The following is a 20,464-nucleotide window of genomic DNA, read 5'->3' on the forward strand; positions in this document are numbered from 1 at the left end:
TAAAAGAAATGCATGTGTGTACATGTGTAATCATTCTCCAGTTTTATCTACTAAAAGTGCCCAGAAGCAATATCACTCCAAGTTCAATGAGCACACTTGTGCTCAGATCTCAGTGTTTAACTACTATACCTCTCTAAAAGAAACCAAGAGTGCCTGGATAAGTAGCTGATTTCAGGATGAAGTAGGGAAAGTTCAACATGAGCCTGGAATATTTTGTATTAAAAAGTAACAAAGTGCTCAAACAATGATGAAGACCTGTTCAGAGGACAGGGCAATGCAAACTCACCCATAATGAGAAAAAAGCAGACCTATGGTCACCTGAGACCAGAGGCAGTAAAAGAGATGGACTGTATCAGGGAATGAGGAATATTTGGGGGTGATGCAAATGTTTTGTACATTTATTGTGGCAGTGGTTTTCATGGATGTAGACATTTGTCAAACTCATCATACCGTATATTTTAGATAGGCACTTTATTGTATGTATATTTCCAATAAAGTTGATTTTAAAAAAAAATCACACAAACTAATTTGAAGGAGCTTTCACAGGCCAAAATAAGTAACAGTAACTGATTAATACCTAGTGAGTAAACAGAACTCACCAGTGAGTCCACACGAATAAACAAAAACCGAGCAGCAAGAAAAGCTCTTCAGAGAGGAATGTCAATAAACAAAGATGGGATGGAGTCAGAAAATCATCATTTTGCAAATACCATTAAAGTATCTGATTCAGGCAAATTTATCAATGGATGCTTAAACTGTTGGGTGAAGTTTGATGAGGAAACAGATATTTACAGTCTCAAATTTTATCCCCACAAGATGCTTATCAGTTATACAGAAAAACAAAAGTACACTTACAGTGGCATCACAGCTTCAACAAAGTAATCAAATTTAATATCACCAAAAATAAAGCACACATTCTGTGCCTCCTGATACAATGCAATGAGATATCATAATTTTGTAATCCTGTTAATAAAATACAACCTGAAACTAATCATGAAAAATCAGAAAGAAAGTCCAAACTGGGATCCATTATATAAAATATCAGCTTAAACTCTTCAAAACTGTCAATAAAAACAAAGACTGGGAAACTATTCCAGAGAAACTTGAGAAATAAATTTCCTGCAAGGTCTTGTCTGGAATTGGGAGAAAAAAAAAAAATAGCTATATAAAGCATTTACTAGAACAATTAAATCTGTATGTGAACTACAGATTAAAAAGTATTATCAAAAAATAAAAATAAAAAGTATTATCAATATTAAATACTGCCAATATTTAATGTCTTGATTTTCATAAATATACTGAACCTCACTACACATATTTTTCCATACAGAAAAAGACCTACTTATCCCTACACTACCACTTATGAATTTAATCTCTCTTAAAAAAACAAAACAAAACAAAACAAGGGCACCTGGATGGCTCATTCAATTAAGTGTCAGACTCTTGGTTTCAGCTCAGGTCATGATCTCAGGGTTGTGAGATCAAGTCCCACATCATGCTCCATGCTCAGTGCAGTCTACTTGAAATTCTCCCTCCTTCTCCACTTCCCTCTGATCATGTACACACATTCTGTCTCTAAAATATAAATAGACCTTGAAAAAAAAAAACAACCAAATTCCACAGCAATTCTCAAAAATTCTTAAATTTAGCTTTGGGATAAAATGTTCTCATACTTTTATTTTTTTTTTAATATTTTATTTATTTATTCATGAGAGACAGAGAGAGAGACAGAGACATAGGCAGAGGGAGAAGCAGGCTTCATGCAGGAAGCCTGATGTGGGACTCGACCCCAGAGTCCTGGGATTATGCCCTGAGCCAAAGGCAGACGCTCAACCACTGAACCACCCAAGCGTCCCTGTTCTCACACTTTTAATTTAAGATGAATTTGTGGGTGAGCCTATAAATGAGGGCAATCACAAAATAATTAAATGACATTCTGGCTACACAAAAAAAATGTAACTTATTATCAGAATATGAACAAAAACAAAAGCAAGATTTTTTTTTTTAATTTCTATCGCTGAAGTAGTTAGGCCATTTGCAAACTCAAATTAAAACATTATATTAGTACATCTTAAGTGGGAAGAAATCAGATTAACCTAAGTAGTATCAATTCATAATCAGGGTACTAAACATTTAGTTTGGGTTGAAGCCGACTTCAAAGAAGGAAAAGATATTAAATTATTTGCCTGGATATTTAGTTCTTTTAAGTCCCTGTCAGAAGCTGCTTTTTAAAAATAGAAAAAAATTAGCTCACAGTTCAACAAGAACAGTTTCCAAAAAACACCAAACACTAGATCATATATAGTTTTATTTAAATCTATTCAAATTTTTAAAATAATCTACCTGAATCCTCTTGGGCTTCATGAGTTTCACCATCATCTGTTACCTCTAATTCTTTCACAAAATTTGAGGGAAACAGTCCCAACTTGTTGTTCAGGGTTCCACTCCACCAGCCTTCTTCTACCTGAAAGAGTTCACAACTCAAAAATAATAAAAATTTCTCTAAAGTTGAAAATCTTCCTGCTATGGAAAAATTAAGCTACATAACTGAATGAGCACAAAGTTAGTTTTGCAAAATAATCCCCTTAGATCTGTAAGAAAACAAGAAAACAACAATGGTGAAAAACATTTTGTAAGTAGATTAAATCTAAATTGATTAGACTGATCAATTAGTCATTATCAGTAGCACTTTACAACATTTACAACGAGAATTTGTAATCAATTGCAATCCATGATGTAAATAATTTTTATAAGAATATCAGATAACCCAGAATAAGGTATTAATAGCAGGAAGTACATAGCTCTCTTCTGGAACATCACTCTTTTAACACTACTGAGCCTCCCTTTGTAATTATTTCAATATTTGTAATATATTTCATATATTATTTAAGTAGATAAAAATTCTGATTTGGAAAAAGGTTGATGAATACAAGAATATAACTTCCCAAATGGAACATAAAATTACTAAACCTTTAACTTAAACAGTGAATCTTAATCCAAGTAAGAAAAAAAAATCATTCATTTTTAAAATCCAAATGCTAGGCTCCCCTAAACACTTCTCCCTACCTCAACCAGAAATATCCTCAGAAACCAAACTCTTAAGAAAAATATATACATTCACTAATATCAAAGTTACTAATTTTCATGGTTAATATTATTTAATAACTTTTAAAATATATAATTTCTGCTACGGATGCTAAAAGATATTAATAGGTAAAAAAAATTTAAGTAAACTATACACTGTTAAAATTCACATCACAGTAGTACATGAAATAACACTACTAGAAAAGGCTCTTTATTCTGTTTAAAATCTGTTTTAATTCAGAATTACAAAGCAAACTTTAGTAAATTATTCATCCAACAGGCACTCACACTATGTGTAAGCCAAGATGTTAACTGCTTGTAAAAGACTGAGATTTGCATATGAGAAATCTCTGCCCTGGAGTGAAACAATCTAAAGAAGAAAACAAACACTAAGCAGATAGTTACAATATAATGTAAGAGGTGCTACAACAAAAGTTATGAACAAAATGCTATAAGAGCACAAGAGAGGACTTAAAAGATTCAAAAAAGGTTCCCCTAAAAGGAAATGACAAAAGAGCTGGATATTAAAGGCTGAATAAGACTTTTCTAGTTACAAAGCAAGTGATAAATATGGTGACATAAAAATAAAAGAATTATTCCTGGAATATATACAGCTGAAATACAAGATGGCTAGAATAGAAGGGGTTTGAGAGAGAAATGGAAGGCAGTAAGAGTGAGGAGTTCAGAATTTTTTTTAGCAGACTTAAGGAGACACCACAGGATTGAGAGTTCTTCAAACCATGATGATAGATAGATATGGTGACCAAAAAGCAACAGATAAAATTGAGAAAAACATCAGGAAACCCAATTATCTACACTGCAATCCCAAACTGGCACCACCTGAGTAGTTAAGGTAAATAACCTTATAATTCCTATGAACTAAGGAATTCTTAAGAGGCAGGATAGTATAGCAGTAAAGAATAATGACTCAAACTATGTGGATTTGTATTCTGACTCTTCTGCATCCCATATGTATGGACTTGGGCAAAAATGGCTGAAACAAGTTCTCCTATCCCACATGATCATCTACAAGGTAATCCTAACACTCCATGAAGAAGTGGTGGTCCTTGTCCCCACCACCTTCAACCTTGCTGGCTTTTGACATGCTTGTACCCAAGAATGTGGTGAAAGTGACACTATCACTTCCAAGGTCAGATTATAAAAGGCTATCACCATACTCACTGAAATGTTTATTAGTCACTAAGAGCCTTGAAATGCCATGCAGTAAGTCCAACCGTCCTGAGGCCCCATATGGTGAGAAAGCGAACTCAAAGGGAGAAGCTACCTAATAGTCTCCAGAAACGGTCTTCAAGCCTTCTAGGTACCAATTCCACCAGCACCCAAACTTTGAGTCTTTCCAGACGAGGCCCCAGGCATTACGGAACAGAGGCATAGCCATGCCAACTGTGCCCTACCTGAATTCTTGACTCACACAACACATGAACCTAATAAAACAGCTGTTCTTGGCTATAAAGTTTGGGCCAGCATGTTATGCAGCAACAGTAACCAATACAGCCAATCACTTATCTTCCATGACTCCATCTCTTCATATATAAAATGAATATAAAAATTCCTGTCTCCTTAGGTTGTTCAGAAACTTAAAATAATAAATGTGAAACACTTAGCATAATGCTTCAGACATAGAGTCTCAATAAACATTATTATTATTGCCACCTGATGGAAACAAAACAGAACTGTCTTATATAAATACATTGGAATTTAATATAAACATTAAGTGATAAATTACATTACATGGATGTTATGATATCAATCTCTATGACTATATATATGATATCAAAACATATACTTTGAAAATGAGATCTTCACTGCCAAATAATTTTTAATATTCTTTTAATGATAAAAGCAGAGATATGAAAAAAGTTATGTCTACCATATTTTAAAATCTCATTCTAAGATATTAAAATGTGAGAAAAGTGGTTTTGATTCACATTTGAATGTCATAATTCAAACAAGGCAAAGCTTTTATAATATTCTGTTTTTGTATCCCTCTGCTATGCAAAAGACAAAATTCCTTCTATTTTACTGCTTTGGGCCTAAAGTGAATTCAGAATGAAAGAAAATGTTTATTTTTATTCTTAGCTACTTAGATTACATTAATCTTTAGCTTAAAAAAATTTTTATTCCTAAAGTCAACACACACAAAAACAGTACACAAATATCAGGTATAGTAAGAATGAATAAGAATTTATTCCAACAGATAAAACAACCTTACATTAAGCCATTAAAGATCCATTTTTAAACCTGTATCTTAAGATTTTTATAAAATACAACAAAAGTGGCAAAAAAATTCTAAAGAAAAATTAATATTCTTATAAAGCAGTTTTCTAATACCCAGAGCATCAATTCCAATTGCTGCTTTATCTCTAGCACATGTTTTCCTTACCTCTTCATTAATATCAATAATATCTCCCACTTTCAGCTCCAATTCATCCTCATTTTGTGGAAGGTACTCAAAGAGAACTTTACACTGACGCTTCTTGGTCTCTAAAAGAAGTGAAATAGCAAAAGACTAGGTTAAGAAAGATCATTAAAACAAACAGCATCATCTTTATTTCTATACCACACTGACTGTCAGAGAATTCTTATGCATGTAAGCATTCTAAGCAGCTAACCACAGTAGCTCTGGTTGGCTTTTCACCTTGCTCTCACATTACAATCTACACATGCCAAAATAAATTTAAACCAACTACAAATAAGGTACAGGCTCCTGGCTATGAAATCTATTTATACAACTGATCCCACCAATTAGACCAAAGTAAAATATCCAATGCCAATTTTGAGACTAAAAATATAAACAATAAAGACACAGTTCACACAACAAATTTTTTCACAGACAAGCTGTCTTCCAAGCCAGTAATTTTTAGACCACTTCCTGATCAAAGGCTGAAAATACCCAAAATGCACTAAAATTTAAGAATGTCTGTTGTTAAAAAGACCCAAAATGAACAAATCCAAAATGTATCTTATCTTCAAGAGCTCTATTTTCTGACAGATAAAAATCAAACTCACATAGGTAAAGATAATAATTTTAACTTTTCAAAAAAGCTTCATTTATTCACATAAGTAATGATCATTTACAACCATCCAGTCTTGTGTATCTCAACTCCTTTCAAACTCTTAAGAGTTGAGAACCCAGACTCACTCCCATCTTTAAAACTGAATCACTGGGGAACCCGGCTTGCTCATTTGGTTAAGCACTTGTCTCTGGCTCAGGTTATGATCCCAATATGCAGGACTGAGCCCAGTGTTGGGCTCCCTGCTCAGTGGGGAGTCTGCTTGTCCCTCTCCCTCTGCCCCTCCTCCCATTTGTGCTCACTCTCTCTCTTAAATAAATAAAATCTTTTCTAAAAAAAAAAAATATTTTTTTAAAACTTTAAATTTTAAATAAATATAAAAAAACTGAATCATTAAAGCACCTATGGGTAGACAATCAGGTATAACTGATTAAAGGATGACTTATTGCTACTCAAAGTATATTCCTCAGATCAGCAGCAACAGTATCACTTCAAAGTTTCTTAGAAATGAAGTATCTTAAAAAAAAAAAAAAAAAAAGGAATGAAGTATCTCAGGCTCCACTTTCAGACCTACCTGTTATGGACTGTATTGTGTCCTTGACAATATTGGGAGGTAGGGCCTTTGGGGAGGTAATTACAGTTAAATAAAGTCACAAAAGTGGAGCCCTAATACCCCAACACACTTAATTGTGTACATGTGCATGTGAGCACACACACATAGAAGGCCATGTGAAGATACAGAGGGAAAGACAGCTAGCTACCTGGAAGTCTGGAAAAGAGGCCTCATCAAGATCCAACTCTGATAGAACCTTGATTTTAGATTTCTAGCCTCCAGAGCTATAAGAAATAAGCTTCTGTTGTTTAAGCCACGTAGTCTGGGGTATTTTGTTATGGTAGCCCTAGCAGGCTGAATCAGCATCTGCAGCTTCAGATCCCCTAGGTGATTTTCAATCTTGCACTTACTGATCAAATTATACTGATTTCTAATTGCTTGAAAATGACAAGCTCTGTTCCTTCTAAGATTTAAACATACTGTTTCTTTTGCCAATGACCCTTTACTTTCCATCCACAAAGTCCACCTTTCTCTGTCTTCAACTCAACTTCAGATCTCAACTAAGAAGAAACTTCTTCCCAAATGGCTTCCTGGATTACATTTTCTTCTTTTGTGCTTCTGTAGCACCCCATACTTAAACTATTTACTTCTGTAACCTACCTGTTATTAACAACTTACTTTTTCCTTTTTATTCTATCATAATGTTTTATTTTCTTGCGTACTCCCCATACTCTGTAGGCTGAAGATAAATGGGCAAGTTTAACTGCTCTCGGCTCTCTCCCTAGTACCTAGCATAGGCATTAAATATTTTTGAATGAATAAACAATTATCTAGGCCTAATCATATGGCATCAATGCCAAGAAATTATCATGCCAAGAGTATCTACATTCCATCAACCCTTTACCACTAACAATCCTAAGATTTTTCTTAACTTAAATGCATGCTTAAGGAACTAAAAGAACTTAGGAAACAGTAACAATTAGTAATAAAATAAAAATAACATAATGAGATAGTAAATATTTAGAGCAAACTACAAATATTCCAAAAAATTAATAGAAAAGACAGGTTTGAACTGATGCAGATGTAGAAGAATTCAAAGAAATGGTAAAAGAGTTACACAATTAAAGATGAACACAATACAAGAAGGTAGAAAAGATGTGACAGATATTCTAGATAAAAAAGTTTTCCCAAGGAAACAGGAGTTGCTATACAAGGGTTCTAAAGAGGTTGTTGTTGCTGACAACATAAGGGAATGCTGAGAAGCAGTCTAGATAGATACTTCACTACATCATATCATGTCATAACATCTCCAAATAAACTTTTGTATGTAGTTAAAAAGGGGGGGGGAGGGGGTCCCTGGGTGGCTCAACGGTTTGGCGCCTGCCTTGGGCCCAGTATGCAATCCTGGAGTCCCGGGATCGAGTTCCGCGTCGGGCTCCCGGCATGGAGCCTGCTTCTCCCTCTGCCTGTGTCTCTGCCTCTCTCTCTCTCTCTCTATCATGAATAAATAAATAAATAAATCTTAAAAGGGGGGGGGGGTGGGGGGAGATGCCATGCTATAAAAGAAATAACACTACCTTTAAAGTCCAAAGACTTACGTTCTAGTACAACTGTCATTTCCTTGTTACTTGACCTAAGTTCTCTGGGAATCAATGTCCTGAATGACAAAATTGAAGAATGGACTAGACAACCATGACGGTAACTTCAGCTATGACATTCTATGAATCTAATGAAGTTGTTTATCAAAACAAAAAACAAATCCAACTGAACCTCCAAAACAATAAAAGAAGCATATTACACACAATCAATACCATTAAAGAGGTGCAAAACAGATATGACAATCACAAAGGAGAATCTAGAGTCTCCAAATAAACGCTTACACCTCAGTAATTGTTTTCCCTATTTCATAATGGAATAATTACATCTAATTTTTAAAATGTTTTACAACAGAAGAAACCAAAGAAAGTAAATACTGATCATACTTTTGTAACTAACCTACAGAGTTAATAGTAAACAGAGTTTACAGTAAAAGGTTTTTCAAATGTCACCTTTCATCACAGCTGAGTAAATGTTTAATAATTTAATATTGTCTTTTAGGCATACTGCAAGAAAACTTCTCATCTCTTACACTATAGATAAATATAGTCCCTAAATAATTTGGGAAGTTGAAGTGAGCTTGAGAGAATGTGTCCAAAAACATGGTCTTTGTAGTTAGCATTTCACAAATGAAAGAGAAACAATCTACATTACTGAAAAGAAATTCTATTCTCCTCAGGGTGCACTTCAAAGGAAATCCTATCATTTGATCATCTTAGGTTCTAAAAAAAAAAAAATGTAGCTTGCTTCTTTTTAATGAATACCAGTATCTTAAATGATGTAAAAGTAGATAAAGAATATTAATTAGCTCCCCGGTACCCAAGGATATCAATTAACTTTGAGAAGCCTATTATATCTTAACCAGAATTTGTAGTTTTTTCCCCTGTTCACACTAAGTATAATTCACCAGTGTTTTCCAAAGTAGTTTGTAAATTATCTGGAACTAATTTTCCCCCAAAGGAAAGAGTCACATTAGATAAAAATATCTGAACAGCCCCTATTATTACTACAAAATATGAGCCATTTATATAAAAAAAGAAAAAAATTTCATGATTCCATATTTAAATATGGTTTACCCTTAAGGTGAAATGACTGCCTATATTGAATTCATCTATTAGTTGCCAGCACAATTAAAGCAACTTTGAGATTTTTTACATTCCAAATGGCAATATATAGTATCTGCTTATACATATTTGTCAATAAGTATTTACTCAATTTCTACAATGTATCAGAACCTCTGCTAAGCACAAAAGAAAACAGTATGTACAAGACTACCCAATAAAGGGATGTCTGAATATAAGTCAATTTTTAAAATAACTATAACCAGTATTTTGTCATAAGCAACCTCTATATAGCTTTTCAGATCTACAAAGAACTAAAACTTGTCAATGGGTGTTTCATAAGTAAAGCTATTAAGAAGGAAGAATATAAAGGAGGTAAAGCAAAAGCAGGGATAGACTTCCATGCCTTTTATGTACCAGTACTATTCTAAATCCTTTGCAAATACCTCCCCAGCAATAAACAATAAAGCTTGTTACCATCATCATTTCCCAATGAGAAAATAGGAATCTGTCCAAGACTACAGAGCTAAAAAGAGGCAAAACTAGAATTATACCCACATATGACTCTTAACATCTTTTATCTTTCCACTTTACCAATGCTGCCTCTTAACAGATTACAAAGTGCTTTCACATAGCTCTTAAAATCTAGTCCTGCCAGATCCTTACTACTTGTAAATACGATGTATTTCCTTATCTTGCACTAGGGTCCTCTTCAAAGGCAGCAATTCTACCTGTAATGTCACAATCTCCTATCTGGTGAATGACCTGTCTTACCTAAAAGACTTAAATATACCTTGCTTGACAACCAAGTACAGAACTGCCCCCTTTATTTTAATCATAGCTGCAATACTTTATACATCTCTAACATGGTTCTTAATAGTATAAACACTATAATAATAATAATAATAACAAACATTTACTGAGCACTTCTTTTAATATTTACTTGATGTGTTGATACCTCTAAAACCTATGAGGTAATTATCACTATCACCTCGGTTTTATAGTAATTTGATGTTTTCCCGTTAGACTGCAAGTCTTTGATCATTAACCATTCCCAGGTTTTATTTGGTAGATTTGATTGCCCACATAACACTGTTCTCATGGTCTTCAAATTCAGATATTAAAGCATTCAGCACATCAATGTTAAAAAAAAAACTTTTCAAAAAAACTTAAAAAAAATACTTTGTATTTTTTTGGGGAAAAACCCAAATTCTATAAAATTTTACACTCAATAAAGTTACTTCCTATTTTTCCTACTAAAATAGAAAATCCTAAGTTTTCAAATGTAGGCCCATCAAGAATGGCAAATATTTTCATGGTTCTGAAAAAACAGACCCAAATATTCAAATCAAACAGAGCTATTACGGAACCATTTCTCATTTAAGATCATGATTTTCAATCTCCCCATCAAATACTAAAATGGAAAACATACCACTGTCAGAAGCTGGGAGGCTGAATGCTAAAATTTCACTGACAGCAGCAGAACGATTCCTGATCCACTTTTGGTTCCATTTGGTTCTGGAAATTACATCTTCATGTTTTACTGCAGTGTTTAAATTTTTCTAATGTGAGAACTTTTTTGTCCATTTCTTTCTCCAGTAAGCAAATAATCAAATGCTAAAAACAGAGCCATTGCTATATGGCTGAATCTTATTTAAATTTTTTTTCTTATCCTCAGTAATAAAAAATCTCATACTTCTTGGACTATTAATTGAAAGATTTAAGCTGTTCGAAGATTTTAGCTATCCTGCTGATACACTGCTTGATTAAAAAAATCAAAATCTTAGAAGATACTGTTATCATCATCATAAGAAACTCATGTGACCAGGGACAAGGTACCATGTCTATACTATGGTTTCAACTGATTCAGTTAAAAAATGTATTTTATTATATACACAGACATAAAGACCATGTGTAAAATATTAACAGTAAACAAACTTAAGTGTATAAAATGTCCATTGCACAATTATTCTTTCAACTTTCCTACAAGATTTCAAAAGAAAATAGAACACCCTAACTCATTCATTTGAGAAGATGTAGCTGGAGGAGTCAATTCAGAATCTTTATCCCCTTTTGAGTCAAAATATTTTAATATCAAAGAACAGAGCCTAAGCTAATATTAACATGCCCCTGTTTTTTTAAAATGTATGCTGTAAAAATGTATAGCCAGTAACCATATTTTAAGGTATTCAGAACTTTCATTATTTTCTTTAGCACTGACTCAAAATCAGGAGGCATACTATTTGCTACCAACTGTTTTCTAGAAATGAAACATTTAAGATTGGCATTCTGGTCAACTAATTTTTCATACAGCAACATCATTTCTGTAGCAACTGCTAGTGATCTATCAGTATCAATCTCAATATATCTTTTAATTCAAAATAATAACTAGATAAAAACCACCTTATGAGCTTCCACTCATAAGAAAACAAAGTCAGAAGCACTGATGTCTTCCCTCACTTACAGTAAGAGGAGATTCATGTCTGCCATCAATTTTTTCCAAATGCAAAATGAAATATCTACTAATATTCCACACTGAACGAATACACAGCTGTGATGCAGAAAGATGTCCATTATTTAATTCTCTAAGTAATTTTATTCCACAACATTATTTCTCATGCCTGATTTTAAAATTCTGCAGCAATATAACTTGTACTGGTTTTTGCTATGAGATGTATAAATCTTTCTCTTCTATAATTTTACCAACTTAAGTATTGTCCTGGAAAACATTATTCTGTGCTCACCTTAAAAAAATACCTGTTTGTTTTACCATAGTAATTACGGTTAACTTTTCAATGGCTCTGTGACTAGACTTCACCAAAAAAGTCAACACTTTTGGCTTGAGAGACTAGAGAAAAATAGCTAACAAGCCCAATTTCCAGACACTTAACACCACAGTATGTAGAGCTTTTAGTTGCTTAAGTAAAATTCAATACACATGCATATTCACTTGTGCTGGCATACAGAGATTAAAATTGAACATTCACACTGCAGTGATTATTATTATCAACCTTAACAATTTTTTAAATTTACTAGTAATATTGGACAGCAGTATCCACGACAATAAACCACCTTTTGAATAACTGGTCTATCTTGTGAATTAAGGATATGATACAAACAATAAAAAAAAAAATCAGATTAAGAAAAAAACATTAGCTTGCTTTTCCTGGAAATCAATCTGAAAGCAAAAACAACCTGCATCCTGTTTTACATGTTAGCTAGCACCAAATGACCAATTTAGTCCTTGCAGCACATGCACTTAAAAACACGCTGTAGAGGATCCTTAGGAAAATGTTTAAGCCTCCTGGCACCAACTACATAATGGTTTTTCCTTTTACTAGAAAAAGGATTATGACCAGTGTTCCTGAGGAAGGTAAAATTTAGTGTTTCCTTTCCTATTAGAAGACAAAATGAATAAAATAATCATAACCTTGAAGTCCTCTGTCTAGCCTCTACTTTAGAAAACTGTCCCTTGATAGCTTAGTAAAGCTAAAGAAAGTAGTAAATAGATATTATAAAAGACAGAGGTCATAAATAACTCTCCCAAGGGCCTAAAAATTCTCCTGTGCACAAAAATTCTATAGAGGTGTACTTGGAGGATATGAAATACTCTCTGAAATCTATTTCGCAGTCTCTAAACAAATAGAGTCTAAGCATCCAGGACAATTAAAACTACTGAAAAGAAAACTGTCTACCTTCAGGCAGTAGTGGGAAAGCAGTATAGGTAATATCTAACTACATATTCTTTGTATACTGCATTTACTGGGAAACAACACAGAATCCTTTAATTGGTCTTACTGTCATGAAATCTTTTTCATTTTTATGAAAATCTGTTTTCATTTTATGAAAATAATCAAAGGATGATAGAACCCAGAAAGTAAAGGTTTCTCCCAAACTTCACAGACATTAGCACAGAAAGTAACAAGATAAAAGGAGACTATAATCATAATGGCCTTGTATTTGTAAAATGTATTTAAACAAATTTTTTTTTTACTGTAGACTACTTGGTAGCACACAGGATTTATGACCACAATATCAAAGATACTGACTTAAGATAAATGTGGTTAAAATACTCATTTACTACTTATTGACTCAAGTTAATCATAGTAATTAGTATTGTATTCAGTCTATCAGGTGGCTTCAGGTCTTACTATGTTAAAATACTATCTGCTCCCCTAAAAGTTGTACTTTGTATGTGTTTAATGTTTAATATTTTTTTAATAACAGTCCTTCTCAATGCTCTAAGTTTTTTGAAAAAAAAGCAGTATTATGTTTTTTTTTTTTTCCCATTTTCTCACCAGCAACAAAAAAAACTCGTTAGATTATAAATGATCTAGGATCATAAGATGGACTCAAATTCATGTCTGATTTCAAATGCGGTGTTCTCCCTCTATGTTAAAATGTTCTAACATATTTATAGAGTATTAAGTACTTAAAAGGACTCTTTGGAGCCAATCACATTGGGAAACTGAATGTGTTATGTTTGGCTGTCTAACCAATGAAGAAAATGTACTCTCGAAATGCTTGTATCTATACTGCTTAACGATGAGCAGACATCTTAGCATACGTGGCGTAAAAGATATAAATGGTATCAAAATAAATTTAAGGCAAAACATCAACTATTCAAAAGAATCCATAAGGCTAACAAAACAAAGCCTCATATTCAAATTTATGATTCCTACAAATAGCTGTCAGTAGCTCATGCTCAATTATCGTATGAAGAACGACTACAAAGGCCAGTAACTTGTAACACGTGAATATGCAGAAAGTTTCTACAGTCCGCTGCAAAAGGTGAAGCCTAATTTTTCTTAACATAACTTATGAACAGTCACAGTAAAACATCCTTCATTTTGATTTATTCACATAGAAATCAATCACATACTCTTCTTAATGTTTTTGGTTTGTGGATGTGGTTGAATTCCTCCAGCTGGAAGTCCATAGGTGCTTATTCGTTGTACAAGGCTTGCTACATTCCCATGTCTTTCCCGTTTAATGGGCAAATTATCATCCTTGGGTTCTGTCTCTCTCTTAATTTCCTATAAAAGAGGAAATCAGTAAATAGGCAAATTAGGTTGTATTTTATTAGATCCTAAAATGCAAAATACCCCCCCAAAGAAAAAGGTACAGTGATTATTACATGAAACATGACATCAACAGCCTTCAGCATTTTGTCTGTCCACACGTATCTAAAGGATGTAACATGCTTTGGGAACAGTGACTCATTAGGAGTTTAAGTCTCCTCACAACTGGAGACAGAGGTAAAGAAAAGCAGCCTGAAACATCACTTCCACCCCAAGGTACAAAGAAACTCTGAGATATAAAATGAAACAGACAAACTTCTATCTGGGGTGGACAAACTTTTTCTATAAAGAGACAGATAATATATTGTAGAATTTATGGGCCATATAATCTCTACTGGAAAAATGAATGTTGCCATTTTTAGTGCAAAAGCAGTTATATACTTGAATGAATAAATATAGCTATGCTCCAACAAAATCTTATTTATGAACACTAAAATTTCAATTTCATGTAATTCTACAAGACATTAAAAACTGTTCTTCTGATTTCTTCCAACTATTTATAAAATTCGCAAATAGCATTCTCACTCAGCTCCTGAGTGTTATAAAAACAAGTAGTGTTCAGATTTGCCCTTTGAGCTGTAGTTTGATGAACCCTGTTCTAAGTCCTAGGTCTAACAGAAGATGTGCAAACCATCATGAAAAGAATGGGTGCCTGGGTGGCTCTGGATTGAGAGTCTGACTCTTGATTTCGGGCTCCCTGATGGGCAGGTAATTTGCCTGAGATTCTCTATCCCGCTCCTTCTGCCCCTCCCCCTGCTTGCTGGCATTTGCACAGGTGCATGCTCTCATTCTCTCTCTTCTAAAATAAATAAGCCTAAAAAAAATAAAATAAAATAAATAAACCTTTAAAAAAAACTTCATGAAAAGAAGTATGAAATTAAAAGAAGGGGATCCCTGGGTGGCACAGCGGTTTAGCGCCTGCCTTTGGCCCAGGGCGCGATCCTGGAGACCCGGGATCGAATCCCATATCAGGCTCCTGGTGCATGGAGCCTGCTTCTCCCTCTGCCTGTCTCTGCCTCTCTCTCTCTCTCTCTCTCTCTCTGTGTGTGACTATCATAAATAAATAAAAATTTTTTAAAAAACACTTAAAAAAAAGAAATTAAAAGAAGACATACAAACGGGAAGTCATACCATGTTCATTATAAGGATATCGATTCTCCCTAAAATTGGCACAATGATTCAATGCAATCTAAGTAACTATACCATAGATTTGGGAGATCAATAAACTGGTTTTAAGTTTGTATAGAACAAAAGGCCAAGAACAGCAAGAATACTTTAGGGAAAACATAGTAAGGGTTTGTTTTGTTTTTAATAAGATATAAGAAAAACTGTATGATACTATAAATTAGTGTGAGATTGGCATAAAAGTGACATACTGATAAATGAAGCTAAATAGTCCACAAGCAGACAAGCTTGACCTATAACAGAAAAAAGTAAAGAAAACACATGATGTTCATAAAACTAATGTTCCTTATTTAGGGGGTTGGGAAGAAACTGGACTCCTAGTTTATGCATTTGATAATAAAATTAACAATTTCTGTTAATTAAAAGTAACCATTTAAAAAAAAGCAAATCACTAACCGGATGATAATTTTCACATGCAAGGTTAACAAAGAATTTGTATTTCTAGCTGTTTACATCTACCACAACGTTTACCAGTTGTTACTCTCTAGCTCATAGGATTTCAGACAATTTTCCCTTCTTTATACTGTTAAGTGTTAAATGTTTGCTGTGCTTTGTTTTTAACAACGCATACCATCTTACAATGAGAAAAAAAGGTTTTCATTTTTCCATTTCATAAACCATGGAAGATGATTATGAAAATAGACTGCTTCATTTTTATTCGTAATGCACTTAAGGAAAAACACTCCATTTGCTATTAATACACAGGAGGTCAACATCTGAAAACCTCATAGTTTTCAAACTACTATTTTTCAAACTAATAAAAGTATAAAATCTTTGTCAAGAATGGTACTTAGAACTGCAACATGCTAAAAACTATTCATTTTCAATTCTCCTATCTCATGAGCTACCCACATTTTAAAAACCTCAAAGTCATATATCAGAGAGCTATTGTTTTCTAATACAAGAGATCAAGAACTTGGCTTGACATCCAAATTTTGTTCTTTGAGGAAAGTAACTCCAATTTGATCATATTGTGATTAAGAGTACAAGTTCAGGAGACAAATGATCTGGGTATAAATCTTAATTCTATCCTGTTCACTGATTATATAACTTTGGATATTTGTGTCATCTTTTAATAAAAATCTACCCTCTGAATAAGTATGATATATTGAGATAATGCTTGTTTCTTAAAAAAAACTTACAACATATTGCTCAAGACCTAGAAATATTTTAAGAACCTTCACTATTCTAAGAGACATAATAAGCACATCCAAGAACATTAGATATAATAAATCTTCTGAGGGCACAAAACATAAAAGGAAAGGGGGAATATAAATTAGAAATACACAGTCTACACTGAATAGAGAAGTCTTTTAGGCTCCCAAATACATAGTGCCAAGTAAGATGTTTATCACAAGTACCAAATGATCTCAAGGCTCTAAGTAAAACTACAAATAAAAGTTTGCTTTGAGGGACACCACTAAGGTTGAGCGTGTCTGCCTTTGGCTCAGGGCGTGATCTCGGAATTCTGGGATGGAGTCCCACATCAGGCTTCCTGCATGGAGCCTGCTTCTCCCTCTGCCTATGTCTCTGCCTCTCTCTCTCTCTCTCTCTCTCTCTCTCTCTGTCTCTCATGAATAAATAAATAAAATCTTAAAAAAAAAAAAAAAGTTTGCTTTGAGCTCCATCTCCTCTTCCTCTGGCACCTCTTCCTGTTATAATCTACCACCACCAGATATACACACTCACTCACTCACTCACCACCCTAATTTTTCCCTAATCCCGGATACAGTGCCTCCCAATTACTCTTTGGCTATCCTCTTCAACAGCAAATCTGATTGACTCCTTTGAAGTGTAAGGTTTGCAGTGTTTCTTCCTTCTTCTGTCCTTTACTTCCTTTTACCTAATCACAGCCAGTAAATAAACTACTAACATAGTAGCATCTATTTTCTATGAACTTTACTTCCTTTACTAACTTTGAAAATGGCTCCAGGAAATCCAGGAAAAAAAGAGTCCCCAAGGGAAGCCTGGGTGGCTCAGTGGTTGAGCCTCTGCCTTTAGCTCAGGACGTGATGCCAGGGTCCTGGGATCGAGTCCCAAATCAAGCTCCCTGCGGAATGCCTGCTTCTCCCTCTGCCTCTGCCTCTCTGTGGCTCTCATGAATAAATAAATAAAATCTTTAAAAAAAAGAAAAAAAAAGCATCCTCACTTAGAGAGTATAGTGTACTGACAAACTCAGGAAAACGCTGAATTTCATTCTACAAATGAAAATACACAATAGCTAATATCAATGCAAAACTGGCCAAGAAAAAGACAATGTGGATAACAAGAATCCAACTACAGTGATTTGTTTCATAGATAATGAATAAAAAGAGGCAATTTAGAGGGAGGTAAGAAGTGTAAGCAAATAAGAGGGAGCTAAAAGGGTTGGAAAGAATGTAGTTATTCTTCATCTATTGAGATAATCAAAAATACGTCACTCTGATTGCATTAACCAAAAATAACTTTTTAAAAAGATAATAAAATTCACAAACCACTTCTTCAGGTTATAATATATCTTTATAATAATCTGGTTATCTAATCATGGCCAGTACATGATCATAATCTGAAAAAAGAAAGCAGTTAATTTCTGTATCATAGAATAAAAGATCACAAAGAATAATGAAAACCAGATTAAAAAGGCAAAGGCATCATTTTCTTTCTCAAATGAGTGAGGTCATGCTAAGTAGAATCACAGTTCTTATGCAAATTAAAATTTAAGGAATACACTTAATATTTTTACTATAACATTAAAGATTTCCAAAAGTGTTATTAGAACTAGTACCTTTCACTATACAGAAACATAAATCAGAAGATATGGAAAAAAAATCTGTATTATTAAAGATTTATAAAAACAGGCAGAATTAAATGTTTATTTAATATATGTCCACTGTTTTAGCATTGGCTGCATCATTAGACCAGCATTTGGAAATGAGATTTCCAACCTAAAAAAAAAAATCGTTTACCCTATTCCTAAAGGTTTTGTTTTTTAGAATGTAATAGTATATAAGGAATAATCTACCTCAAGCCATTAGATTTTCATTTTTCTTATGACTAAATTAAATTGGATTGTAGCAAAAAAAAACTTTGGTTGGTCCAAAGTGAAAGTACCAACAGGAGAAAATCTCCTTAATATGAAATCAGTATGTACCTTCTGAGTGCCAACATATCAAAATCATGAAGGAAAATAATAGGACTATTTTGAAAGTTTCTAAGGGAGCCTGGATGGCTCAGCGGTTGGGCACCTGCCTTGGGCCCAGGATGTGATCCTAGAGTCCCGAGATCGAGTCCTACATCGGGCTCCCTGCATGGAGCCTGCTTCTCTCTCTGCCTGTGTCTCTGCCTCTCTCTCTCTCTCTCTCTGTCTCTCATGAATAAAGAAATGAAATCTTAGAAAGAAAGAAAGAAAGAAAGAAAGAAAGAAAGAAAGAAAGAAAGATTGATTTCTAAATTAATTCTCTTCCCAAAGAAAGAAAGAAAGAAAAAAGAAAGAAAAATTTCTAAATTAATTCTCTTCCCCAAATATGCTATTCTCCACATATTTGCTCTCTCCCCAACTTGGACAAAAGGCCTTCCTATTGCAACTGCCCCTCCCCCACTAGAAAACGCAAAAGTAGGAAAAGAGAGAAAAAGTTACATACATTCATTGTCAATAGAATAGTATTCCCTTCTCTTTTTTCCAACACAAGAATGTTAATGACAGCCAAGTGAAGTAGAATGGGAAAAACACTAAATAAAGAATTCAGACATACCACACCTACTGAAAATACCCCAGTAATTTATAATGGTCACATTTTTCATGCTAGTTATATGAATTTAAAAATGTTATTTGTGCTTTCAGTTCTAGGATGAAGGGATTTTAGAATAAGAACCACAAGTCATGAGGGCTAGTATTATCTATGACTCAAAGGGTATCAGGCCTACATGCAGATCCTTCTCCCAAAGCTGCTAGACTCCATGAGGCTACACTAACTCTGAAATAAATAAATAAATAATCTTTTAAAATAAATAAATAAATAAATAAATAATCTTTTAAAATAAATAAATAAATAATCTTTTAAAATAAATAAATAAATAATCTTTTAAAATAAATAAATAAATAATCTTTTAAAATAAATAAATAAATAATCTTTTAAAATAAATAAATAAATAATCTTTTAAAATAAATAAATAAATAAATAAATAAATAAATAATCTTTTAAAATAAATAAATAAATAATCTTTTAAAATAAATAAATAAATAATCTTTTAAAATAAATAAATAAATAAATAAATAATCTTTTAAAATAAATAAATAAATAATCTTTTAAAATAAATAAATAAATAATCTTTTAAAATAAATAAATAAATAATCTTTTAAAATAAATAAATAAATAATCTTTTAAAATAAATAAATAAATAAATAAATAATCTTTTAAAATAAATAAATAAATAAATAAAATCTTAAAAAAAAAAAAAAATCGTTTACTCTATGAATACAGCCTACATAGGATTCAGATCATCAAAAATATCCCAAATCACAGAACAAATTGCTCTTAATCATTGTGTATACTTCATGTTTTACAGTTTGTAACAAAATATTATAAGTAAATACATACAACTTTGACATTTTATCTATTGTTTTTAATTTTAATTACCAATAAGGAAATAAAGTTATCTTCCATTTAGTATTCTGACATCTACAGGGTTGTTTTCTAATGTGTTTCAAATAATGAGGGTAAATCATACACAAATTTTTCTTCTGAGATAAACTCAGCCAGCTTCCAGAACTATTCTTTTAAAATCACCAACACAGGCAGCGGTTTAGCGCTGCCTGCAGCCTAGGGCGTGATCCTGGAAACCCGGGATGGAGTCCCACGTCAGGTTCTCTGCATGGTGCCTGCTTCTCCC

The 20,464-nt window shown here is 33.1% G+C and overlaps 1 protein-coding gene across 1 annotated transcript in view; it reads right to left on the reverse strand.

The window, feature by feature from the left end:
• The window catches only part of LOC121488001 (CD2 associated protein), a 140,121-nt gene that overhangs the window by 70,664 nt on the left and 48,993 nt on the right, over nt 1-20,464 (reverse strand). The window contains exons 3-5 of the mRNA XM_041750193.1: nt 14,212-14,365; nt 5,489-5,589; nt 2,344-2,464 (exon numbers count right to left, since the gene is read on the reverse strand). Of these exons, the coding sequence (XP_041606127.1) occupies nt 2,344-2,464; nt 5,489-5,589; nt 14,212-14,365 (376 nt within the window). The remainder of the gene's footprint in view (nt 1-2,343; nt 2,465-5,488; nt 5,590-14,211; nt 14,366-20,464) is intronic.

Source organism: Vulpes lagopus, chromosome 1 (assembly GCF_018345385.1).
Source record: "Vulpes lagopus strain Blue_001 chromosome 1, ASM1834538v1, whole genome shotgun sequence".
NCBI classification, from domain to species: domain Eukaryota; kingdom Metazoa; phylum Chordata; class Mammalia; order Carnivora; family Canidae; genus Vulpes; species Vulpes lagopus.